The sequence below is a fragment of the Sturnus vulgaris genome, chromosome 15 (assembly GCF_052056855.1).
Source record: "Sturnus vulgaris isolate bStuVul1 chromosome 15, bStuVul1.hap1, whole genome shotgun sequence".
NCBI lineage: Eukaryota > Metazoa > Chordata > Aves > Passeriformes > Sturnidae > Sturnus > Sturnus vulgaris.
Genome location: NC_142257.1, coordinates 4516783 through 4544150, shown reverse-complemented (window position 1 = coordinate 4544150; position 27368 = coordinate 4516783). Strand labels below are relative to the sequence as shown.

General features: G+C 40.2%; 1 protein-coding gene across 1 annotated transcript in view; it reads right to left on the bottom strand.

Moving 5' to 3' along the window:
* Nucleotides 1-27105, bottom strand: part of CLINT1 (clathrin interactor 1) — a 47205-nt gene extending 20100 nt beyond the window's left edge. Inside the window, exons 1-3 of the mRNA XM_014875929.2 lie at nt 26949-27105; nt 1827-1931; nt 1072-1168 (exon numbers count right to left, since the gene is read on the bottom strand). Of these exons, the coding sequence (XP_014731415.1) occupies nt 1072-1168; nt 1827-1931; nt 26949-26989 (243 nt within the window). The 5' untranslated portion in view covers nt 26990-27105. The remainder of the gene's footprint in view (nt 1-1071; nt 1169-1826; nt 1932-26948) is intronic.
* Between the last annotated feature and the right edge of the window lie 263 nt (nt 27106-27368).

Below are 27368 nucleotides of genomic sequence, written 5' to 3'. Positions count from 1 at the left end.
AAGGCAACTTGTATAGGAATTTAAGAAGTCTTCTGCAGGATTCAATGGATATATATACAAAACTGCATTTCAGGACAATTTTAGACAAATGACAAAACAAACGAAGTTTAAATAATACTTTAATTTCAGTTCTTTATGTTGAGGATTTATACCTAGAAAGAAATGACGCACTTTCTCTGAAGTAGTGCCTTTATCAGCTAAAACTATCATTTTATTTCAACCAATCCAAACCTGATAAGCAATTCCAAGAAGTCTTTATAACATTAAGTAGCTATGTGTGATAGCATTAAATATTAATTTTTATTGTACTTCAGGGAAAACAATTGCTACGACTACAAAACAAGCACCTGTGAAAAGCACAAACCATGCTTTAGAATTAATTGTGTCTTCCTACAATCCTGGCATCAAGAAAAACAAAATATAACCTAGTCTAATACATCAGTTCTAAAAAAGGAGGTTATATTTGCATAATTCAGTGAACATTGAACATCACTTTAAGTGCAACACACACAATCTCAAGCAAAACTTTCTGCACCAAAGACAAGAGAAATGCAAATAACTCTGATCTTTTCCAAAACACAATTAGGACATAGGACTCGTGTAAGATCTGCAAGGAAATTTGGCATGCTCAAAGGTAAACTTCAATTTTTAAAGCATTACAAACTGGCAGAAAATTAAGATTAGTTTGCATTTTATTTCAGGTATTCCTGAATTCCTTTAAAAAAAATATTTTCCTGATAGCACAGCAACTTAACATCTCCTTCTCATGGAGGTCTGCAGCAACTCCTTTGGGTTGAGTCAAAGTGTGACTGCTACTCTAATACCTGAATAGGAGCAAAGTGGAATTGCTCTGTGTTCATTAAGTAACATTTTAACATGCTCCTAAAAACAGAAATTCCGTGTTTTTTTTCATATATGGCATTTGAAAAACACCTTTGACTTCACCAAAGGAATTATCAAACAGTTAGGGAAGGAATTCTATGGTTGCTAGAGGAGAAAGTGCTGTAGGATTATCTAAACAAGAACTCCACCAGGACCCTGCATGAGCACCAAGCCTTGATCCTTACACACCTTATAAACTCTCCTCCAGTTCTTTTTGTTGTCTTTCAGCATCCGAGTCCACAGCATGTTCATGAGCTCTGGAAACTGCTCGTACATAAACGTAGCCCTAAGGAAGGGAACAAAAGCAGCACAGAAATGTCGTTTTCCCGGGTTTGTCACAAGAGCTTGCTCAGACTCGGGGCTGGCAGTAGATGGCAGGAGTGATCTAAGCCCAGGCACATCGGATGACATTAAAAGGAAAAAGCTGTCCCTGGTTTAACTCCTAGATCAGTCATTTGCATCTCAGGACTACAAAAGAGTAATTCTAAAAATCTGAGGCAGTAAAAGAACCTTCACTAATTTGTAATGAAAATAATGCTGAATATGAATACCCTAATAACCACTGCAACTGATGAAAAATGCAACTTCCAAACTGATTTTAATAATTAAAAAAAAGCTCAAGAAAGAATTCAACATGTTTTGCTGTTTTTGGAGAAGTTACAAGAAAGTGCTTTGAAAATAAATACTCCAAACCACTTCAACTATATTGAAAGAATTCTGGGGATAAATAAATGAAAAATCAAGAATTTAAAAAATACCTGGGCTTCATTTTTCATTTGACAGTTTTCAATACATTCGATGATTATGCATTAAAAGACTTTATTTACAGCAACTTTTTGGCATTATCAGTCTGAATACCACAGAGTTGACTTAGCATCAAATTTCACATTCTTATATAAAATGTACCTTTCTTTTCTTCATCACTGAGTCAAATTATCACTTACTTGGCAATCTCTCCCATGAGTTGCCCTGAAGGTCCCCACGGATCATCATTGGTTGCTTCTCGAACCTTAGACTCTATTTCTGAATAATTCATAACCACATTGGTGCTGCAAAGGAAAAAAAATTTCACACACATGAAGATTAGCATCAAAACTGAGAAACACATGAAAACTTAATAATGACACTAGTGCAGATCTCACTTAATGAGATACCTCTACAGAGTGGGAAAGAAAACAGCTTTAGTGCACAAGTTACCCTGAGGACTCTATACACCACATTTAAGTTATCTTTAAGAAGGTTTTACTATTCTATTAGTCTTCAAGAATACAGATGAGAAACTGGGGATTACATTACAGCTGGATTCAGTCCAGTAAAAATGGCTTTGGGTCAAATGAAAATGCAAACCAAACCACCAGAGTCAGAGCTGATGGCTTCTGCAGCCAGGTATGGTTTGCTTACAGGTTTGTAATGGTACAGATTTATATGCAAGAGGCTTTATAACTCAATCAGAGGCCTTTTTTTTTTTAATGATGTTACAAGAGAAAAATCAAGAACATCGGTACCAAACAGGTGTTAGTGAAAAACAAATAAAAAAAGAAAAAAAAAAATCACATGGAAGACTAAAGTAAGAGAGATGAGATTCACTAGCAAGTCTGTTTCCTAGCTTGAATTTAACTAATTATGGGAAAACAGCAAAAGAGAAGCTGCAGAGCACTCAGTTACAATTACAGCAATGCAAATACTGCAAGGAGCTCGGGCTGTCTCTTTGAAAGGTCACAGAAAAACCTTACTTGGAAATTTTTTTTTTCTGTGATGTTAATATTAAAATAGTAAATATGTGAGCTCTTTTTAAATAATCTTTAGAACAGGTAACATACGAGTCCAGCAACCTCCTCTGTGCCCCCAAAAGCATCCAGATAAGTTTGATAACACAACCATTTCCCTCATCTTTTAAGGTGAGCGAGCAGCCCTAAAACCTCACTCATGGGAAGAACGTTAAGCACAGAAATGCTCTCTGCTTCTGCAGCACCAGGACCCACACGAGCAATGAAATCAGCAGTGAAAGGAGACCTGGTGGTCCCTGCTTTCCCCTCATACCTGGAGTGTACTGAAACAACACATTTACACCTAGCATGTCAGAAGTTTGAAAGTTTACTTAAAAGTACATCGTAACAGATTCAGAAGCTAAGAAAAACCCCTGTGAGTACTTTCAACACAAACCAACCCACAACGACAAATTAAACTGCAGGAAAGATCTAATGATTTATAATGCAATGCAGCATTTGCTGCTTAAGAAACTCTTCTGAACCTGAATAACCTAAAAGGAGGAAAAAAAAAAAAATCAAGATGCTCTATAGTCATCCCAACAGTTATCCCTCTGTCCATGTAGGAGTTTGCACAAAGCAGCATTCAAGTAACTCCTGCTCAATTTTATTTGGCATAAGGATAGCAAAAATCTTGGAACTGGGATTTATAAACAGCAGAAACAAGAATGAAATCCCCCCTAAGTCTGAAAGGGGACACAGAAGGTAATTGTTAAAACAGAATAAAATTTCTGGACTTAATCTTGGATTCTCAGCATGAGAATTCCTGCTGTCAGATCCTGATGTATGATTTTATTCAACTTTATGTCTAAAGAGAACATAAGCTACATGACTGAATAAATAATCAGCAAGCTCACAGAACCTATCCACATTACAAGAAGCATCTAAGAACACAGCAGTACTTTAGAACAACAGCAATTAAGGTTTTACAAATTCATTTAAGCTGAATGCACCTCAAGTTTCTGTTTCTGATATTTTCTTTACTGTACATACAAATGTAAACCAATCCCATCTTTATTTCCCACGTGCATGGAAAAAAAACAACCCCAAAGCTCCAGGATTTGCAGCTTCCAGCACACTGGTTCCCTTGTCCAAAGCAAGGGAAGGCAGGGAACTGAATGGAAAGGTTCTGCTTGTTTTTATAACCCCTCCTTCAGCATTTGTTTGAGAGACCTGATGGAGACTTGGGAGGGGGAAGCATAAAACGAAGTATTTCCTTAATTTCTTAGAGCAAAGAATTTAAGAATGGAAAATGCTTGAAGAGATGCAAACTTAGTGTACAAAAATAAATGGCAGCATTGGCTATGCAAGAGCTCAGGGCACGTGGCTAAAGCAGCAGCAGGGCTGGAGGGGGGAAACGGAAGGAAAACAAGGGAAATTAAGTAATGCCAAGAAAAAAAAAGGTGCAGTTAAGCCTCTCTAAGTACAGAAACATGCTCGACTTCTAAACCCCTCCTGTAGAAAAGTTATTGTTCTCAGCAACTAGGAGAATGCTCTTTTATAAATGCCAGGCTGAGATTTAATGGAATGAACCATTCCAAACCAAAGCATCTTAGAGCCACATTTAATTCAGCAACAAAAGTAAACTTTAAGAAGAAAAAAAACCCCTCACTGTTGTATAGTTTGGCATCATTCCAGGTCACTTAAAAATAACCATTTCTAAAAAGGTGGAAATACAGTTTTATTCTTCCTTTCCCATGTTTTCTATGGCCCTCATTCCCTGCCCTACCCATGATTCCTGTGACCTTAACAGCAAAAAAATAATTTATGTCCAGATGTGAAGGGAAAAAGTGACTAGCTTGATTGCCAAGACTTCCTGTGATTGATATAAATTTAATATCCGAGGACACTTTCCGACACCAGGGGGGGCTCTCTGATTAGTTTATCCTGGGCAGCTTCCAGGGAATCGTGCTGGATCGCATGGACAGGCTGCTCTGCAAACAAACGGGGCTGACAGAAAGGAACTTCTCAGGCAGAGCTTACAACCCCCCTGATCTGCCAGACCACAGCTGGATTCACCCCAAACCGTTCAGAGAGACCCTGCACCACTGGAATCTCGTGACAAGAACATTTTCAGAAACTTTTGACATGGACAAAGATATTAAGCAGGAAAGTTACATCCAAAAGAAGGGTACAGCAATAAAGGGGTTGACATCAACATCACAAACTGTTACATTCTTCTGTGTCTGTTGAAACAGATTAAGGACAACAGATTCTTTTTACTCTGTACAACTGATGTCAGTATAATTTTCTTTTTTTAAAAAATAAAATTGTTTTCAAAAGCCAAGAGAGGGCACTGTCACATCTCTACGGAACAAGCAACACCGTGACAGTCAGCAAAATGTTTTTATTTTTCTTGCAACTTTAAATGTTTCCATCTGCAATTTGCAGCAACACTGAACAGGTAGCTCAAGTCTGAGACTAAATTCCTCTTAAGTGAATAAATGGACATTGCTAATAGCTGCAAATACCTGACCACCTCCAACTGCAGCAGAAAAATAAACATCTCCCCTTAAATGTTTTATATGCATTTTATTAAAATATTTAGTTAAAAATTGTTGTACCACATACCCTGAAATCCTACTTTGTCCACAATTTTGTCTGCATTTTTCATTTTATTCTAAGTTACATTTTGAGATTTATACATTTGAGATAAAGATAACATCTTGGTCCAGGTGTCATATGCTACAGTGTGGTAAAAAAACCAAAAAATAAGTAAGAGTGGAAAGGAGAGAGAAGTGAGAGAGGAGAGCAGTACTGAACATATCTCAATTGTGTAATTTGAGGAAACAACGATGCTCAGCTGGTATTAGGCAGAACAAGCAGGCAGCAAGAAGGGACAAGAAGTTCTGTACCTCCTCATATAAAACTCAGATCAGAGAATCTTTGAAGGAACAGCCAAAACATTCATCAAGTATCTGCCACTTCAACCTTTACAGCTGCAATAGTCTGAAAGCACTTGAACTTTCAGGCATGAAGAGGATAAAAATCCTACAGGTCTGAGATTGTCCCCAGCACTTCTCTTTGAAACAGGGAAATGAAAGGCAGCTTGTGGATGGCCTGCATGAAAATAAAACCTTCCAGCCTGCAGGAACCCGTCACAGATGACACACAAAACAGGGGCAGACTTTAAGAGCAGCCCTGTCTTCCTCTCCCTATCAGCAGATACTGAACATAACCCACAATGTGGACATAAATACACATGACCACTAGTAAGTGATAAATGTATCTGCAGGAAACTTCTATTTGTGTTTTATTTCAACAGACTCCCATAGATACATCTGCCTACTCTGCTCAGGCTTCTGATTTTACACAGCACATGAATCAAGCTGTAATGCTCAGAAGGACAATACTGATGGGCATGAAGGTATATTCTGCTCTCAGTAACATATCAGTGCCTCATCACCGTTGTTCCTCCCCCATAAAACAGCCACAAAATAATTACTGAAAGACAATTCTTTTTTCTATTGCAGACTAAGAAATTCTTTTAAAAACGACTTTTATGCTGGCAAAGTAAAATCACTGTACTTCCACCCAAGATGACAATAAATTAAATAAACACTACATCCTGAATTGAAATACTTGTTTCAGAGTGAAGATTTTTCATTGCTCAGGATCACAAGGTGCTCTCTACAGATTCATATGCTCTAACTGAAGTCAATTATCTGTTAGGAGATTACAATCACTTATACACAACTATAACTGTACTGCTTCTAGTAATAGCTTCCAATTGGTAACATTACAATTAGTTTTGTTGTGCCTGAACTAATTATCCACATCAATCATTGCTGGTTCCACACTAAAAAAAAGAAATCCCACCCTAATTCTCTCTACGTCATAAAACTTGAATCAGAAACTCTTTGGAAACATGGATGTGGGGACACAAGACTCTGCATTTAGTCAGCAACATAAATGAAAGACTATTTTCTCAGTTAATGTCTACTCTAAAATTAACCCTCGAACAACATTTCATAGCAATGAATTAAATACACTGCCAGCAAACCTGCCAAATGAAAAGATGCAATAATTTCTATTTACGTGATTTAACACTAGTGAGAACCCTGGATGCAGAACAAAGCACTAGAAGGAGTAAATACTTCAGTGCTCATGGTCTTCCCTAAGGAATATCACACAGATATTTCCACTTCAGGCTCCTTCTTCATGCAGCATCTCCTCTATCTTCCACATTTTTTCCATGGTCAGTGGTGTTCTGTTCCCTCACCACCCTGACAATACGTTCAAGTGCAAGAAATCAAAACTCATAAAGGAAGCTTGCAGTTCATGGCCAGATTCTGGGAGCAATGTTCTTTGGAAGAACTATTCCTAAGATAATCATTCGTTAGGAAAGGAATAGTGTTATGTATAAATTTTTCAGATCTTTAAACATCACATAAACTCAGCATTTTGTATGAATGCTCAAAGACCAGCAGTTTCTTAAACATGCAGAAACCTTTCAACAGCATGTGCACAGCTAACCTGCACTCAAAAAACAGGCACCATGAGAAATGGATGCATTTATACACTAAAGGTAATGAAAGAATAATTAATATCTATCCATCCATCCATTCAGAATGGAACTTACTTGAAAACATGTTAAGGAATCAGAAAGCCTAACAGATCTTTGCCAATGTTTCTGCACAAATGTAAAAGCCTTGAATATGCCCTGGGGCGAGAGTCAGAGCACTCCATTAAAAGCAGGGTCAGGATTAGAGCCTCTATTGATGTGGGTGGCGTCACCGAGGACACAAGTGCAACTCTGGGCATCAGACCCACAGAAGATTTGTGAAATGCCAGGTCTAATCTTAGGACAACTAAAATAACCAGAAGCCACAGAGAGGGGACATTACAACAGTTTCTTTATAGTGATGATAAAGGTATTGGATTGGACAGGGGGAGCCTAATTAGAAACACTTCTCAAGCCTCTGGGAAGCTGCCCACTGTGCTGAGGGACTTGGCCACAGGAACAAGAAACCTGGCTACACAGTTAATTTTTTTTCAATGTATATTTCAAACCAATTACAATATCATGTATACATGGGACTCCTATGTGCATAATATTGTGCCTTTAACTATTACTCCAAGGACACCACTGGATTATGCACCTTCTGTTTTCCTTTTTTTTAATTTTACAACTGGGAACACTAAAATACTAAAAGCTGAGATGAGAAACTTTGTACGTTTTACCACCATTAACAGTTTCCAATGAGACACCACTATGCAAATATCTGCTTAAGGACTAAGCTCAGAAGAATAAAAACTTCAAGCTTTACTCACGTGTATGTAGCATACATCCAGTATGAACTTTAATGCTATTCAAACAAACAGCAACACTAAAGAATTTATTTATTTATCTTTAAATAAAGAAATCGGTCTATTAGAGCAGGCAGGGTCTGGATAAACAGAGGACAAGAAAAGCTCTGTAACTGTACAGCACTATGAAGTGTGCTGCCAAAGTCCTGCAAGAAGCAAATATTTTAGCGTTTTGTTATTTAATGTGCCAAAACAGATACAACATGATTTTATCTTTTGAATAACTTGTTTAACATTATCCTTTCAATAGACAGTCTTGCATACTAATAGTTCAATCTCATTCTTTTAGTAATTTTCTTAGCAGTTTCCTTATTTTTAGAAAGTGTTTTCTGTGACTTTCACAGTGAATAAAAGCAAAGCACACTTTAAATTTGGTCATGACAGAACAGATGTTACTGACTCTGAATCAAATCTCATCACCTCAATTGGTGACACAGAGACCTTACAGTAGCAGTCCTTACATTCCACACGGATAAACCCCAGCAAGGAAACAATTCCACAGCTCTGTGCTGGTGCTTCTTGGATCCAAAACTGAATGGACTGCATTATCCAACCAGAAAGGCTCATAAAAGGCATAAAATAGTCAAGAAAGCACGAAGTTACAGCACGAGGACGTTTGCTTGAACTGAACCGAGAACACACGCACATGGTTCATCTATTCGCCATTTCTATGGAAAGGCACCCAGGTGACAACTGCAGTGCTTTCTGCAGGGATGCTGCATACCAGCACGGCAAGAGCTCCAGGGAAAGCTCTGAAGGAAGGCAGCAGTAACTCACACCTGGAGGCTGAGCCAGCTCCCTGCCCCTGAATTCGAGTGCTACCTTTGCCTTCCAGCAGCTGATTGTCCCAACAGCTCCCGGCTCAGAAGCCACAGTCACCCACAAAGACAAGGCAGGGACCACGAGTGACTGCTCACATGATCCACAGTGCATGTTTTAGGAGTATTACCCAAACACAACAGCAGCAATTTGTGCTCAGATTTCCCAAAAACCAACAGAGGGGCTGACAAAGCAAAATGACACAAATACAATGTAGAGTTGCTTCTAGACATTTGAGACTGTAGCTGTAAAAGAGTGAAGGATTGAATGCACTATATAATGAGCCAAGTGAACATTCAACATCTGGAGAAGAGACAAGGCAGGCCCTGGCAATATTTTCACAATACAGTTATCTACAAGACCCCCACCCACAGACATACACATTTAAGATGAAGCCCTCAGAGAGGAGTGAACACCATCTCATCCTCACCATTCAACTCCTATGAGTCAGGCATCTGAACTATCTTTAGTATCTAGATTAAAAGGTTCCTGTAAAGGAAGGGTGGAAATAGAGGGAAAGCTGTCTGAGAATGCAAAGAAGTTGCTTTAATGTTAAATGATCCTTTTTAAAATTGCATGCAGAAGTTAGTTTCAACTACTGAGAACATAGAGTAAATAAAAAAGCTACACAACTTGCCAGAGTACAGGATAGATCTCCCCCACTCCCAGGTGTGGGAATCTTGGCATCTATTAAACTGTTAATTAGTTTCCACAAACACTTTTGCCAATTAAAAAAATCATTTAATACTTATCCATCTGGGCATGAAATACTTTCAACAGAGCATTTGAATTGGTGAGCTAAAAAGAACCGATCCCAATCTGCACAGCACCGCCTCCCAAAGCGCCAGAGGCCAGGACACAGAGCAAGCAGCACCCCATAACCAGAGACAGCATTAACAACTCCACTTGTTTCTGAGAGCATCCCTTCCTTCAGGCTCTGAGGGATTTCACATGATCACTGGTCCAAACTTTGTTCCAAGAAACTGAAAGGATTTAATATAAACAGAAAAATGCATTTCAGGACCAGATTTAAAAATGCATTTTGGGATAAGATTTCACTACCCTATGACACTGTGTCACTCGTTATCTTACAGAGCTCAGTATGCAGACTGGTTCACAGACAGAGGACATCATTTATCCACCTGTTATCCCAAACAATACAATGGATAGTCAGGAATCTATGCATTTAATGCTATTAACAATAATTCAGAGAAGACATTAATCACCTTCCAAATAAAGATGCTTTTCCCTTCAGTGAACTCATGTATTCAATCTCAGCCAGCCTCTCTCCCCTTGCTGGGTGAAGACAAACTAACTAAAAAACATGTAACAAACTTAATGCATTTTCATTTTGCTCCTGTCAGTAATGTCACTTTTGTTATAAAACATGCAGCTTAGATTTAGAGCCTTACAGATAAAACATATGGATACCAAATAGAAAGCCAGCAGTCCACACTCAACGAAGAAACAGATGGGGACCCATCTGCCAAAATGCCTGGTGAAATACCTCAGGTTACAGAGAAGTAACAGCACAACATTAGTGATACTTGACCGTTTGAAGTTCTTTATTTTTGAGCCACTCCTCAGAATCATTACAAATATGACACCAGTCAGTTTAGCCCATGAATGCCAGGTATTATTCCAGTCCTATGTAAGGAGCAGTCATATTCCTTCTGACCAGTGATACAATCTTTTATGTACAGTAGGATTTGAAATACATTTTCAGCTTTTCAAGTTCAGTTTCATAATTTATGTGGCAGATGTGCAAGGCAAACTGCACAGAAAGAGATAAGCCAAGAAAAACATCCTGATGGCCACAAATGAATTACAACTTGTGGGAGGAAGGAACTATAAAGCTATTTCCTGTGCCTTACAACTTCTAATCACAAAAGACTACCAAGTAAACAAAATAGCCCCAAATCCACCACACACACTGTCAAAAAGAACAGTGACTTTGAAAATTAAATTACAGCCTGTTAGAGAACTCAGACTTTTCACTTACAGAAACAAACTGCACCTTACTGAAGTCTTCCCTCTCAAAGTTTCCCCCTCTCAGAAGTTCCCAATTGCAGAATGCTATATCCTAAATGGTTTTGTAATTGCTTGCTACAGCTGAATTATTTTTTGCAGATGTTGGGAACACGAAGCATGGGAACATGGCAGTTTTAAAGTGTATTTGTGCAAGCAACAAACACTTCCTCCCCCACTTGATTTAAGACTGATTTCACCTTCCTACTGCAGATTCCCTGCAGTATGTCAGTGTTAATACTTTCACACTCTTATATAAAACAGTCCCTTGTGGTTCACCAACAGATACATGGCTGCTTTATGTATCTTAATATATGGTAGTAAATAACTTCTCAAACTCATCACGAATTTTGCCATGTTGGTAATACTGATTGTGGGTTTTGTACCAACTCTATACAAAGTGCACCTTCATTTAAAATTCAGTTAGGGGGAAATTTTCATTCCAATCACCCACCCTCACATTCTTCAGTTACCATCCCCTAAATTTCACCCATTATAGACTATCTTCCCTTTAAATACATATTTCTGCAGTTCCATTTAAAAAAGCTTAATAGTGTTGTCATTTTATTATACTGAATTCAAAAAGCATTCTTTAAAAGGTAACTTATGAAAATAAATGCTATGCTCCATCAAGTAGAACGAATCAAAATGTTTCCTTTTAACTTACTTAGTAAAAACACCATAATAGTATTTCCACTGTTTTTCAGTGTTAGTTTTTAGGTCACATTTTTAGTTGAAATTAGAGGACAATTACACCTAAAGCATTCTTGTGACAAATCCGATTAAATTTAAGCATGAAAACCAGTTTCACAAACAAGTGGAAAAAAGCTACCATTGAGGCCACACTTGACACTTTGGTGGGACAGTGACACTAAACAGTAACTCCAGTTTTGATTCAGACATTAAAACTTTGCTGCTACTGCCCTGTGCAGGTTTTCAGTCTCCTTGCCTCTTGTGAGCTTCCACCTGGTACATCAGATTAGAGTCACTGCTTTGGAGCTCCTATTCCTGTGAATTTAATCTCCTTCAAAGTTCAACACACTATGTTCACACAACAGCAGCTCCAAAAAGAAGTGGGCATATGAAATTTGTGTAACTTTCTTGTAACTGCAGAACTAAAGAGACTTCCAGATGCATGCTGTAATCACATGACTCAATTTACTACTGCTCAAACCTCACACTTACTGTGCCACTCTGCTCCTTACACTTCAGTTCTTTTTTCTTCTGTAACAAAAAAGCTGCAACAACTACATCTCATTATAGAATTCAGATTGCACTTCAACCTTCAAGAGTCAGCAAATGCCATGACAAATTTTCCATCACGTGATTTATCTTTAATTTTTCCCTATTTGTGATCCAGTCAGGTAACATGACTCCTCCTGGAAACAAAGGTTTAATCGAGTAGGAAAAAGTGTAAGTGAAATCTAATCAAAAAACCACTTCAGTAGAATGTTTTTTATATAAAAATTATCAGCACAAAATTATCAATCCCAATAAACCCTGGCAGACAATTGGAACAGAAAACTAAAATTTAAACACATTCTTTTGAGGGAGAGATACTGAGGCACTTCTCACCATAGCTTACACTACTCCCTCCAATCAACTGTGCTGCTTTGGGCTTCATAGCATTCATATAACATCAAGTGTAACTTCCCTTGAAGATAAAAAGCTGGTTTCAGATGTTCATAAGGTGTGGCCCAAGTCCTCCTTCACATTAGTATCAAGTGCTACTTCCTTCCTTGTATGCACACAGAATTGAGAGACCAAATTCCTGCCCACAGCTCAAGTGTTTTAAGAAATCTTCAACAGATAGACTCACAAGTACTCCCAATCACTGAGTTTTGAGGATTAGGGCACAACATTTTAATGCTGACAGAAAAATATTTACAAGAAGGATAAGGTTCTATCCTTCTTTCAAAACAACAAACAAAAGGGGGAGAAGTTTTCAGAGGACAAGGAAGTTGTAGCTACACTCAGCATGAGGCACCAGCGAGTTCTGAAGCTGTGAAACTTCAACTCACTCATGTACCTCAGACTTCCTATTTCTGACCATGAAGAATTTTGAGTGACCTTGAATGAAGGCTAGGGAGGAAAAAGTAAGAAACCAAAACACAAACCTCACAGTAAAAATAATACTAACAGTAGGCGTAACACTCCACCCCCCCAAATATGTTCTGTAGTGACCTCTGCAGGAAGTACCTCAAATTTTCAGAATTTCAGGAGACGTGGCATTAGTGCTATAAGATGATCTCCAAAAGGTGCCACTGATAAGCCTTATTCACCCTCTAAAGCTCCTTCAATTCTGTCATCTTTGTAACCACTGAGTGAACGTATTCACCAAAACCACATTTGTAACCACTGAGTGAATGCATTCACCAAATAACTTCATACCAGAGTTTTCTGATACCATGAAGAGCTTGTAACAGTTCTAAGCTCACAGTAATGCACCAGCTGGCCAAGAAAATCTCCTGATGCCATACATGCTTGAAGTGTATCAGCTGAATAGTTACAGGTAAGAGACTTGACTTGGGAAAGCAGGAACATTGCATGGGAATCTGTGCACCTGTGAACAGCACAGACCCATTAAGTACAACTAATCACAATGAATTCTAAAAAATCTAAACTTCCCTTCTCAAAGAACTGTTTCAATTATTTGTCAGTTGACAGTCTTTTGTGAGGACAGAAAAATGAATATGCAGTTATATGGAGTTTAATACTGCCAAAACCCACACACCCCAACATTAATGGGCCATGCTTAACGATCCTTGGAGTTTCAGCTATCTTTTCACTGCAAGCTGAGCACCATTGAAACATTGCCCTAATTCCAGATTTATTACAAATTAAGCATTACTCTAAACACATGCTTGCTGCACACCAGGGAGGGCTGATTAAAGTTTAACAATGCAGGCACTGAAGCTTTTAACACACAAACTGCTCATTCTCTGCTGCCATATCACTGCTTTGGCACCGTGACATCCCAGGCACCCCTGTACTTTGCAATATCCATCACCTTCTGCAATCATTTTTGAGGAATAAACCTGAGTACAGCTAACTCCTCTAAGCCAAAAGTAAGTACCTGTTACAAGCTCTTCTCTGACAAGATTTAGGGGCAAAGTGCAGTATAACGAACAGATCAGTCTGGAGTTCCACTCTCTTTGCCTGCAGAGTTCCAACTCCTGAACTCCCTGGTCCTTCAGGTCCAGGGTCAGACAACAGCATCCCAACTGCACATAAATCACACACATGGAACATACCCAACCTTCAACAACACAAGCTGCTCTCTAACACCCAGACTCCCTGTGAAGGGCTTGCAGCTTCCTTGTGCCTTTAACTACACAGCCATGACTCTGTCCAGCTCCCCATTCCACCCCTGTGGTAGCAAAGCAGCACATTACCTAGGAAAGCCTGGGACATGTATCTCACCAACACAAGCATGGTCCAAGCAGCAGGTGAAGCAACTAAACCAGAGAGCCTCCAACTGCACTTTTAATATGGCCTTGTGCCCTGGAAAATGTCCTAAGGCTGAGGGAGAAGCTGAACTGCACTTCTGAGCAGGAGAAAGGAAGAGGAAAGAACAGTTTACACAAAATAATCAAATTGCAGGTTCATAAGCAGTTGCTTTCCTTCATTTATGCAAATGTCCTGCAGTGGAATTGCTAGGCAGGAAGTATTCAGGAGGAGTGATAAACACTTGAGATCACTACCTTCATCCTGGCTATTAAGTGCATTATCATTTACCAAGCTTATTTCTAAGCTCACAGGAATTAATTCTAGAGTTGCTATTGTTTGCAAAAAAAACCAAAATGCACCACCTCAACATCAGATTTCAGATCTTTCGTTTCTTGAAAATAATCAAAATAAAACCAGAAAATGAATACAGATGTCACCACAGAGAAGCTGATCAGCTTCTTTTCTCAAAATTGGTTCCTTTCAGTCTGCTTGTTTGCTATTTGAAGCTGAAAGCAAGAATTTTTCCATTATTCCATGAAGAGCTACAGTAGCTGCTACACTCAACAGCTCTAATGCACCTGCAGAATTCCCTTTCATATCCAATACTGAAATCCAATCCAGAGGACCACTACATGTCAGACAATATAATGAAGATGCTGTCCTTATGTAAGATTATATGGAATATGTCTGGATAAAAGAAACTTATTTCATGCAGACAGAGGAGAACACACAATCAAGGTCCTTCAAACTTCTGCTGCACTGTCTCCAAAATTATCCTCTCTCTCTTCTCAAGAAGAAAACTATTTGAAACACTAAACCTTGCCCTGCAACCCACCTTACTAACAAGAAAGAACAAGAAATTCAACATCTTATAATTAAATTGCAATTAAGACTTTGCAGTCTCACAGCAAGTACTTTGTACACCTTTAGCATAAGCAGGGCTGTGCAAGGGAAAACCTTCCAGCATCATAATCTGACAATGCCAAAAGATGCTCGTTATTGTGGAAAGAGTAAAGGTAAGTATGCAGTGATAATTCTGCAGAATAAGCTGTGAGCATCCAAGATTTTACAGGTAGAGCCAAAACACAGTCCTCTTCCTGAACTTGCTCTGCCCTCAGGCCTTTAGTCCTGAACTGCCAGTTCCTAGGAATGGCACAATTATTTGGTTTTCCGACAGCAAATTAAAAAAAAACCAAAAAAATCTAGTAGTTTCCTACTTTAGATCCTTCATCCATTAATAAATCCGAATTACCACATTTCTTCTCTGCTACAAGTTTATCCAAGAGTGAAAAGTAGTCACCATAATCCTAAATAGACTAAACATGCTTGATAGCAACTGTCTTCACTCATTCTATTTTCCATGAAGGCAGGTGACAACCTAGCAGTCCTGCTGCTGTATTAAGAAACAGGACAAAGAAATTTCGGTTAACAGTTAATGACAATGTGTCCTTCCAGAGCTGCTCACAGTTGAGTGTCCAAAAATGGGCATGAGCAGTAAGAACACACCATTCAGAATAAGTATTGCAACAGCAATGTCATATTAATGTTATCTCATTAAAATTTTCAGGTTAGTATCTCACATTAACTAAAAAGTGTAGCTTGGCAAACAAAAACCCCACAAGTTCACAAAAGGCCATTTTGATGGAAAGCAAATGTTTTTTTTGTGAAACGAGTTTGCTCAATTACAAACAAATTAACTTTCACATTTCCAAGCCATGTTTATTTGTGGAGGATAATGATGTTTCCTCTCCTTTCATAGGTATCCCTTTGTTAAATGGGTTCCTTCAGGAGATCAAGTAACTCATGTCCTAAAAAGGTAACAGGAGCTGTTCCATTTATTTCAGAGACCCAGTTTCTGGTTCCTGTCCACACAGAGACAGTAATTTCAAATGACACCTCGTATTTGCAACAAACAAACTTCACAATGGCTCAACACAGGCACTATTTATTTATTTACTCAGTAATGGTAAGATTACTGGATTTTTTTGAGCTAATGTCTGCAACTCCAGGAGTTACAGTTACTGTGCAATTAACAAAAAAACAACACTGGCAGTCTAAAGGCTGAGATTAACACTACATTTTCAAGCTGTCTCAAGAAATGCAATCATCTGTTTGGTATCAAGGAGAGCCAGAACACTGTAATAGAAGTTAACTCATTTAGCTGATAAATACCTCTGAACAGAGTTTCCCCCACACACTTCACATGATCATTTAGAGAAACAGTTTAAATAATTAAGTAATTGTCAAAACAAGGAATAATTAAAAGTGACAGCAATCTTTAAGATATCAGCTCTATTTGTAGATGTAAGTTTCCAAGACTAATTTATTTTTCAGAAGATGCATTCACCTACTGCAACTCCAATAAAATTATCCAAGGTTATCAAAAGACTTTTTCTCCTCTTCACATCCCAAATGATCTTAGAGAACCTTTCAACTGAGTAGTCTTATAGAATGCAAAACACAAAACACACACCTCCAAAAAAACCACATAGGGAGGTTATTTGTTTACTAAGTATAAAGTAATGTCTTGAGAGGAAACACTGAGCACAGTCTGTAACCTACATTAGGATGATTCTAAACAGCTTGACAGGATGGGGAGAGTAACCACCAAGAAACACATTTATTGCTCTGACTCAGAATGGAGTAGAGAAAAAAAATCCTCCCTAACTAATTCCCAATAGGTCCCATTATTATTACAACAGATTAAAAAAATGCAGGCCAGTCTCATTAAATAAGTTGAATATACACTAATATTTCTAATTGTATTCCAAATGAGCCAGTTAATATCTATTAAGCATGCAGTCAATATTTAACTGGTCAGGACAGGACACACCCTTTGGACAAGGGGAAGAAAAAGTACAACTGAGGTGGTTTCCTTACAACCCATTAATAGACACTGACTATACTGGTGTCATGCTAATTTCATTCTTAGTGGCAAACCAATCTCTAGAAAGATTTAATCTATTTAAAGCAACAGTCTACACAGAATACCCACTTCACCACTCTGATACAACCCAAATATATACCACCAGTATTTCTATTACAATAAGCTGTAGAAATTGAATTGAAGGCTTCTCATGTGAAGATCTGTTGGATCCTGAGATCAATTCGAGCCTGAATTGCTCAAAGTAGCACCACACAAGACACAAAATTGTATTTCAATTTATATCCTTTCTCAGAAGTTCATGACCCAAGAGTAGGACCAAAATATTGATGCTTACCCTCCCCATCACAACAGTGACACAAACAGAAAGGCTGGCTTGGAACCTTCAAGTTATGATACATGAGATAGAACAACCTTAAATTTAAACTTGCAGTTAGCAAACCACTAACAGTACAGTTTTAAATAACAAAAATATGTAAAAATGTCTTATCATGGTAAAAGGCTCCCACAGCTAATCTTCCTATCCTTTCCCCATCACCACAAGTGTTTGTGCTGCCATGAGCAGCTGTTTGTAAAACTTGTGGCTAAATCAGTTATGAACCCTAAAACCATGGGGGCTTTTTTAGCTGTTATCAGCAAGGGAGCACAAGAAAATACTGAACCACACACCAGCAGCACAAGGAAGGCAAAAACAAGGAATGGCCACGTATAAAGATGAGTTAGTTCTCTATTAGGAGAATAATCTCAGAACTCTTCAACCTGCCTGTGAAATCACATGCTAAGGGTGTTTTGCACTCAACTTGTACTTTGCCCCCAGCCACTTATTCTTGCCCAAATACCATTCCTTCCTTTATGCCAGCACAAATATTTGTGTGACCATGGAGTTAACTAAACCAGGGATCCAATCCAGTGGAGAAGTAAATTGGCAAAAACAACTGGTTAGTCAGAGATTCTCTCATCAAGCAGAAAGTCTGCAAGTGCCAGCAAAAGGAAGAGAAGCGTGCAGGCTGTGGCAGACGGGAGGCTGAGAAACCTCTTTCACCATCAGCCTACGCTTATACTAACTGTGAAACTACAAACTCTGATTTCATGGCCTGGGTTAGGTTTTCTGATTGGTGAAAGTGCTGACTGTGTTTGAGATCTCAGGGCAACTACAAGAGGAGACTTAACCCTGTGTCCAGTGTCCTCCACTTGCATGAGAACTTTAAGGGTCCTGCTGTCCTCTCCCACTTCAACATCGCTACTCCAACTCAAACCCTGACAATCTACAAAGACCTGCAGGGAGAGAAAGAGCTTCCAACTGGGGCTGTTCCTCTTTGCAGTTCTTCACACAGCACACAATGCAAGAATAAGTAATGAATACTCTTCCTAACTGGTACTGAAAAAATACTCAAGAGTACTCAGAGCACCACAGCCTATAGAGCTTTCTAGAAAGAAGTAAGGCACCAACTTGTAGCAATTTCACATGACCTTACCTTAGCATATCTTAAAAAATAATGAGTACACCCCAGTTAGAATTAGAACTTGTTTTGCAGAGGCAGAACAGAAGGACCATTTTTTTCTGGAGTTATGCTCCTCTACACAAGTGCTCTAAGGAGGCTATCAAGTATCATTCAAGTTTTAGCTGTGTAACAGCTCCTCATTCCAAATAGAACAGGTAAATAAATAAAGCTCCTGCTCCAAACTGAAACATGACAGCAGCTGTAAACCCTTGTGTCTAACTGGGTCCATATTTGACCTGTATCAATAAGATCCAGATCACTACAAGGAGCTGGAAAAAGACCAACTGCAAATCTGACTACTTTATTCACTTGGTGCATTTGCTACTAATTCAGCTTTTCATTCTCTTGCCCTACATTAGTTTAGCCTTATGAACACAAAAATTTGAAATAAGCATTTAAACAAAGTCTGTGAAACAGCCAACTTTTAACAAAATGTTATGCTATTGTACATCTTCGTATGAGTAAAAAAAACTATTAAAGGGAACAGCTCTTCTCAAGGAGCTTCAACTTCCTGCCCCTCTTCTTTCAATACTGCTTCAATTTAAGTTCAGAGCACACAGTGGTAATTTGGAAGCTGAAGTTCCTCACCAAGCACATGCCAGCAAAGTATTTGAAACATATTTGAAGCAACAGGTCAACAGGGCAGTACACTCTGTATGTTGGAGAGGAATTCAAATTGGAATTCTTGTATTATTACTTTGGACAAGCTGTACCCAAACTTCAGAATAAATCAATGAAAGATATTCCAAAAGTTCCAGAATGAAGCACACACCTCTCAATAATTACATTTTTTTGTTCTTAACCTACCATCCCGTGAAGTAATGCTTCAGTCATTCTCCAATGGCTCATCTTTGCTTTTAGAAAAAAATATCATTTTCATATAAATACAGAAATTCATTTAACACTTGAAATGAATGGAGACAAATATAAAAGAATCAGATCAGTATTTTACAATTTTTAGAACAACTGCAACACTTACAGTTGCACACTGAAATAGCAAAGCCTGAGGAGAGAAAGCAGTAATGTGCCCAATGTTTTGGAAGTAATTATACCTTGCATACGAAATAATTATGCAAATCAGCTAGTATTCTGTAATACACGAACTGGCAACACAACCAAGAGGAATTAGCATAGAACTGAGTTAAGCACCTCAATCCTTTTGACCACAGCTGCTCAAAGCCATGGAGGTAAGGCTCTTATCCTTGAGCAGTTTCACGCAGTCCCCAGGCAGGAGCCCAGGCCTGCCTGGCAAGGACACACAAAGCTCTGCTTTAGAAGCATTTCAAGAACACAAATTGTCACACATACATCACTTAGATTTCCTGAAAATACATAAAGCCATTACCTGAGCTAGCCTTACACAACATAATACAGACTATTGTCAGCTACCACAGGGTGTAAAATGGCAATAACACCTTCGAAAGAGCACTAACAAAAGCACCACTTGGAGTGTGCTGATGAAACTGTGTGCTTGGCCACGACCACCTTATGCCAATAATAATAAATCCTAATAAATCCATCAGCTTGTCATATATGCCTACTTGATGGATTACTCCACCAGCTGAATATTCAAACAAGAGAACACCATGTCTATGTATGTGAGATAACAGAGCATAATACTTTCACAGATGCTTATCTCCCATACTCAATTACATGGCCCAAAGACTAGAACCCTTTTTCTTCCTTATTAATACCAGCAACTTTCTGGGAGGTTTTTAAGGGAAGAAGGAAAGTCCTGAGAAGTAACTTGCTGTTACAAGTGCTTGGCAGACACAGCCATGACTGGCTGCAGAGCCAAATGCTACGTTCAAATCCAGTCCTCCTTTGTATTGCCAAGACTTTCCTCTCTCTCTCAGCTCTCTGGTAACCAGGCAGAGTACAAACCCTTCCAGGGCTGAAGATCATCATCATCATCTTGCTTGTACTAATAACACAAAATGCTGTTCTTAAAGCAGTTATCAGCAGGACACCTCTTTAGCACCAACAGGAGAATAACTCATGCAGTGAGGATTAACTAACTGTCCCTTACATAAAACTGTGCAAGTGTTCATTGCCCTGAAGATCTTGCTTATGCAAACCAAAATAAATCTTCAATATAGAGAAAACTAAATGATCCTGGGACTGAAGCAAAGGAGTTTACAAGAGATTCAGATAGCAATGGACAAATGTTAGGCAGTCATTTACCCTTCTGCTGGACATATTATATGATGGATCATTTACAATGATACCTACTATTACAGAACAAGCAAAGAGCATTTCATTAAAGAGTTCAATAGTCTGGGTGGACAAATCCATGAACCACAAGAAAATTGCCTGTAAATAAGAACAATTACAGGCACATTAAAAAGAGAGAGCAGTTAGGCAGAAGAATTGAAAACCGCCAGCTAAGGATACATGGGGTCCTGCCTATTTCTGGGCAAACATGAGCATTCTACAGGCAGAGAGCAACCAAAAGTCAACCGTAAGGGCTGTAATTGTAGGGTAAATGACCAGGGTGCATTTACCACATTAGTGTCCTGCAGACATAGCATGAGGTAGCAGACAGCAACATGAGACTGGAAGTCAACAAATGCAGAATTTTAACTGTTAGCAGCACAATGTGACTTGGTTTACTTGACAGAATTCTCTCACTAGCTTCCCTCATCTGTGACCTGGGAGTGAAGTACAAGGTCTCATTACATGCTTTAGGCTACAACAGCAAGAAATTGCAATGACAATAGAAACAGTAATTCACTCTATTTTACCAATAATTTACCCTCTTCTTTACAGACTGTACAATCAGAAGCACTAAAGAAAACATGCTGTTTATCAACCAGAACTTCTCCCCTGCCTAGTTCTATTGGAACTCACGACAACACCTCCTTTAATCCTTCCTTCCCCCCCCCCCCCCAACACTAAAAATCCTTTCTCTTTGCATAGATTTAGCATCAGAATAAATAGAGGACCCAAGTGCCTACCTCTAAATAAATTTTAAGGTGTTATAATGCTTCCCTATTACAATCAATTCTAAACAAGACTATTTGCTTTCCATTTAAAAAGAAATTAAACTATTACATACTAAGGCAATTCATCAAGATTGTGAAATGTATGGAAACAGCTCTGCAACACTTCACCTCCCACTCTTCAACACAAGTGACTGCAAACACATTCCTGCTGGGCCACCAGAAAGGTGTGGCTAAGAGCAGTACTAGCAAAGCAGTTAGGGCTCAGTCCGGTGGACAAAACTGAACTGGAAGGAGCATGGAACAAAACAGGAGTATGGCAACTGTCACATTCCTATTACTGGCAAGAAATTCACAGGTGCTCTCGTTTAATTTTGAAGTAAAAGTGACAACTACTTCACTCACCTGAACTAATGCAAATGAACATCTGGATAATACTGTCCTAAGTACATTCAGATCTGTCACCTTCATCCCTTTTTTTTCATGAGACTGTTTCTTATCCTTTGATGTGTGGAAAGGGGCATAAAAGGAGGTCTCCCACATTGAGGTGATGCATGCAGAAGATCACAAAAGCTAAGAATGGCAATGCAATTTTAAAGAAAGTGGCTGTAAAATCTCACCACACTGTTACTTAGGCAGCAACCTGATCTCAGTGGGTCCAAAGGTCTTCGAGTCTGCCTGCTGCAAGTCCTACATGTCTGTGACAGAAATCGGGCAGCAAAACTGTTAACATAACATCTTATATTAAGAGAGAAGTTATTGCAGTGAGGAATCCAGCTGGCCTTGCTACCTATATACACACAAACACTGTGTTCTGCTTTGAGCTGAATCTCCTCGTGCACATTAACAACAACAACACCAACAGCAGGAACCTTTCAGTAAACTGAGAATCAGCAGTTTCTGCTTCAAGAAAAGGAACTTCAACAGAACTAAATGAATGGCCTGGCTTTTGAACTTGGCCGCCAGGCCAAGCTGATACCTTCAGGTTTCTGACAAGTTAAAACCTGTTTTAACTGGGTTTCTTAATATTCCCCAGTTTTCTTTTTTAAAAAGTCATGGGATTTTCGTTGTAGAACTCTCCTAGAAATCTCGCAGGGAACACAAAGCACAACATGTACTTGTCCAATAAGACTTAAAAGTGAAGTTTCCAAGTTGCATAACACTCTGTATTTCCACAGCTGGGACTCCTGAGCTCATTCTCAGTGACTACAACACCTTTTGCCAGTTCTGTTGTCATATAGTAAGGAGAAATTTGGTTAAGGCCCTTGGTGATTTGACTATCAAAGTACTGATACACCTATACCAACAAAAATACGACTTTTCTTGTGTGAGCTGCTTCTACACAGTACCAGGCAGCCTGCAGATCCTTAGTGTCCTGCAGCTCACAAGCAGTAAATGCAACACTTGGCCTCAAGTTTCATCACAACTGCAGGATTGTTTCGGAGCAGGCATGGGGTAACCTGAACCCTGTGCCACAATATCTGGGAGTGCTCTCACCGGAGCATCCAGAGACAGAGCTGCAGAACCCGCGGTGCAGCAGGAGAGGGAGACCAGACTCCTTCCCACCTGCCAAATGTTCCTGCAGCTCACACTCCCACCAGCAGCTCCAGAGTGTGACATGTGCCTCTGGGCTCTGTCACAGGAACTGGCCACCTCTTGCCTGGAATGCTGAGGCAACACAGCTACACTGCAGCCCTCACCTAAGCCTATGAGAAAAAAGAATCGAAATCTCTGACATTGCCTCAGGAGTGACTCAGAACTGCCACCTGACTCACCAACTTTGCACCAAGCACCACCCTGGCCCTGAGCCATCAGAAACCTCTGCCATTTAAACAGAGTTCACTGTCCTGGAGCCAACGAGCTGAGCACAGAGGGCTGCATTTATTTTCCAACTGTTTAGTTTACTTTCTAGCTCAGTTTTGCATTACTGGGGAAAAAGAACCCATACAAGTGAAAACAAAAGTGAAAAGCTGCCTTCTTCAGTTAATTTATTCACATAATAATAAAAAATAGAATTTACTCCAGAAGAAATAAGAGTATGTAGACCTGCACCTTCTAAACTATAAACTAACCAGCAATTCAAGAGAAATTCAATATAATTTCACACACTTGAAGAACTCTTGAGCACACTGCAATACCCATTGAGAAACTGAGGGGTGGAAGAATTTTGACAGTTATTTTGGAATTGCAAGAATAAACCTTATGACAAGCAGATTTTACTGGGTACAGACAGGTTTAATTAATTATTTGATTTAGACTGCAACCTTATTCACAATGCCCAGCCAGAAACAAGGTATTACTGTTCAGTCAAACCTAATAAAGGTACTGAATATTTAAGGGAGGGAGTTCCACTGGCATTGAAAAGTATTGAAGTTAACAAAGGGCAGAACAAGACATGTAACAAAACATCCTAGAACAGTAAATCTAACACTCTACCAGAGTCTTCCTCCTAAACTTCAAATCCAATAGGACTACCACTCAGTATCTAAAATAACTGTCTCATGCACAACAGAATGAAGATCCATACTCTGGAGTTACTATAAATGCTACCATAAAAATAAGAGGTGATTGTGGTGTGAAGAGAATTATAAAGCAGAATTTACCTGATGAACCTCACTGCCCAATTCCAGTCACAACAAAGAAATATAGAGACCAAATACTTCAAAAACACTAAATACAAATTTGAATTTCTCATATGTATTTTGTAATTGCTAACTTATTTTTTGTTTCTAAGACTTTCATGAATGTTAACAGATTACCATTTTTACCCGGGTTTTTGCATTTAAAGTAACCCACAGATATTTATCATTGCTTACAGAAGCTTCACACACAAAAGTATCTGAGCATTGTGTAAGAAAAGTTCCCCATGTTGAAATAGCTGACCTAATCAAACTCTCAACCACTGAAGCAAAAATAAGGATAAAAAAATAAACCCCAGATGAGTAAACTGAAACTCTGAGATCAGTATCAGCTGAATATGGAACCAAGATGCAGAACTCAAAACCACTATCAAAGCTATCAAGGTTTGAACTCGGAAAATTTCAAGATATTTCCACATTTTTGAAATCCTCATATAATCACATCTCTTTTTCAGGAAAGAAGGGCAGTTTCTTCTTAAAGTCCAGTATGCTGCTGCCACAGCATCAGGCTGTTATTTATGAGGCAGATTATATCACTTAGCTTCCTCTGCAGAGAATTTGGTAAGTCATGGCCTTAAGACAGAAGACATTATGACAAATCTGCACCACACACAATGGGACTATTGATCCTGATGTCTGTAAATACTATTTACTCTGCAGGCTCCATTTTTGTCCTGCCCCTCCTCCCCGTTTTTTTAAGAAACCATATACTTTATTTGGATAATGTTATTCCCAGAAAACTGAAGTCTATTCAAAAAAACATTTTTTATTATTGGAAATGTTTGCTTCTTGCACCTGTTCTGGAAATAGAATGTCTTTTCCAATTCAGATTTTGATGTACAGTTGGACTTAACTTATATCCTTAGAAGTAAACATTTTAAAAATAGTGACAATATTATAATGCTACAATGATCATGAATCCTATAGACAAAAACAGTAGACAAGTAAAACTTAGGAAAAACTTTATTTCCCTGGAAGGTCCTGGAACTCAAGTCAGGGTTGTACTCCCAAATACCTCATCTGTCACATTATGAAAACTACTTTACCCAAGGCTGACTTTGTATACAAGAAGCTGCAAAAAGCAAATAACTTCCTCAGGACAAGACTTAATCACAGTGGTTTTTAAATATCATCCAAATCTCAGCCTAGAAAAGTCTCACAGCACCATGAGCAAAACAGCTGATTATGGTGAATAAGCTGACACTTCTCTTCAGTTTGCCATCTTTAAGCTATACATCACACAGGCTCCTTTAAAAAATGTTTGGAGAAACAAACACAAAAAGAGTTTAAAACAGAACCTCAGTTTTGAAAGACTTGTGATTCCTAAGGGCAGGTACAACTGTTTGTCGTTAATATCATATGGCATATATCAACCTACAGACCTTCAGTCAGTTATTCCTCTTAGCATTCCACAACTCATAGAACACAGAATGGTTTGGACTGGAAAGCAATTTTGGAGAGCACTAGGCCAACCCCCTGCCATGAGCAGGGACATCTTCAACTCACAGAATTACTGGGGTTGGAAGGGAGATCTGGAGATCATCCAGCCCAACCCCCTGCTAAAGCAGGTACACCTGGAGCAGGTTGCACAGGATCACATCCAGCCAGGTTTAGAATATCTCCAGAGAAGGAGACTCCACAACCTCTCTGGACAGGCTGTTCCAGTGCTCTGTCACCCTGAAAGTAAAGAAGCTTTTCCTCATATTCAGACAGAACTTCTGTGTTTCAGTTGGTGTCCACTGCCCCTTGTCCCATCACTGGGCACCACTGAAAAGAGTGATGGAGAAGTGCTCCAAGCTTTCCCCTGTACATTTATTATTTGAGGGGGCAAAGCAACCTTTGCTAAGTTCTCCATCCTATCAAATTTTTCTCATGCCAAAAATGAAGGAGTGGCTGACAAACGCAATAATAACGTCATGCTCTCCATCTGCAACACAACGATCACGATAACCAAGTCCACAGACAAGTTTTCAGTGGGAGGAGACCCTATTCAAGGAAACAAACTTTTAAATATCTGAGCTACTTAAACGTGTAAGGGGTGCGAACGGACACCTCAGTTCTCTACCACACTTCACCTCTGAATGGCAGGGGCTTGCGAGCCAATGGCAACTGCACGCAAACCTGTCCTTAGGAAGGAGGGAAACACTTTAGAGAGAGCATGTCGTGACTTGGGAAGCTCTCTGAAAACGTGCAGGCGATTCTTTACTCCCCTCCTGCTTTGAGAGCCTTGTCTATTCCCCCTCAGGGGCCTAAGGGCCACTGGGAGCCAGTCCAGCAGAGACAGATTCCAAGGGCTCGTACACCAAACCGGGCACACACAGCCCAGGACCCTGGCACAGGAGGGGGCACCCAAAGCTGAAGCGCTGATCGCCAAGAGCTGGAAGGGCCCAGATACGCCCGACAGGGGCGGGAAAGCAGCCAGCCATAATGGAAAGGCCACAGACTACCTGAAAAGCAACTCCTGCCTGCCTGCAGCCCCGGAGGGGCCATAAAGCCACGCTAGGAGGGCGTTCAGGGCCCACCCCGGGCAGTCACTGGGGGACACGGGCGGAAGCAGGGAGAGACAACGGGGCCGGGGTCAGCCGGGCACAGAGGGGGTGTGAGGCCGCCACCTCAGCAGGGGAGGGGCCGCGGCCATGTTGGGGGGGGCAGGGGGAGCGCGGGCCCGGCTGAGGGGCCACGGCCGAGCCGCCCCCGGCCCCCCGTGCGCGCCCCGCCCTACTCACGCCTTGTCCACCAGCTCCCGGACTTTCCACATGTTCAGCATTGGCGCCGACCGCCCGGAGACCCGCCCGGCCCCGCTCCCTCCGCCGCCGGCCCCAGGAGGCCCCGCTCGCCGCACTCCGGCCGCCGCCGCCTCCGCCGAGCTAGGGACGCGGCGCCGCTCCCGGAAATGAAGGGTCGGGAGGCCGCGCGGGGTGCTGGGAGATGGAGTCCCGGGGAAGGGGGGCCGGGCGCGGAGCCTGCGGGGCTCCGCAGGGGCTGCCGGGAGTGGTAGTTTGCGGCTGTACGCGCGGTGCCTACCGGGAGCGGGCCTGAGGGGCGGGACGGGACGGGACCGGGTGGGGTGGGGTGATATCAGTCGGAGTGGGATGAGGGTCCTGTGGCTGTGTCCTGAGGGCTGCACGGGCGGTGTCACACGGCGG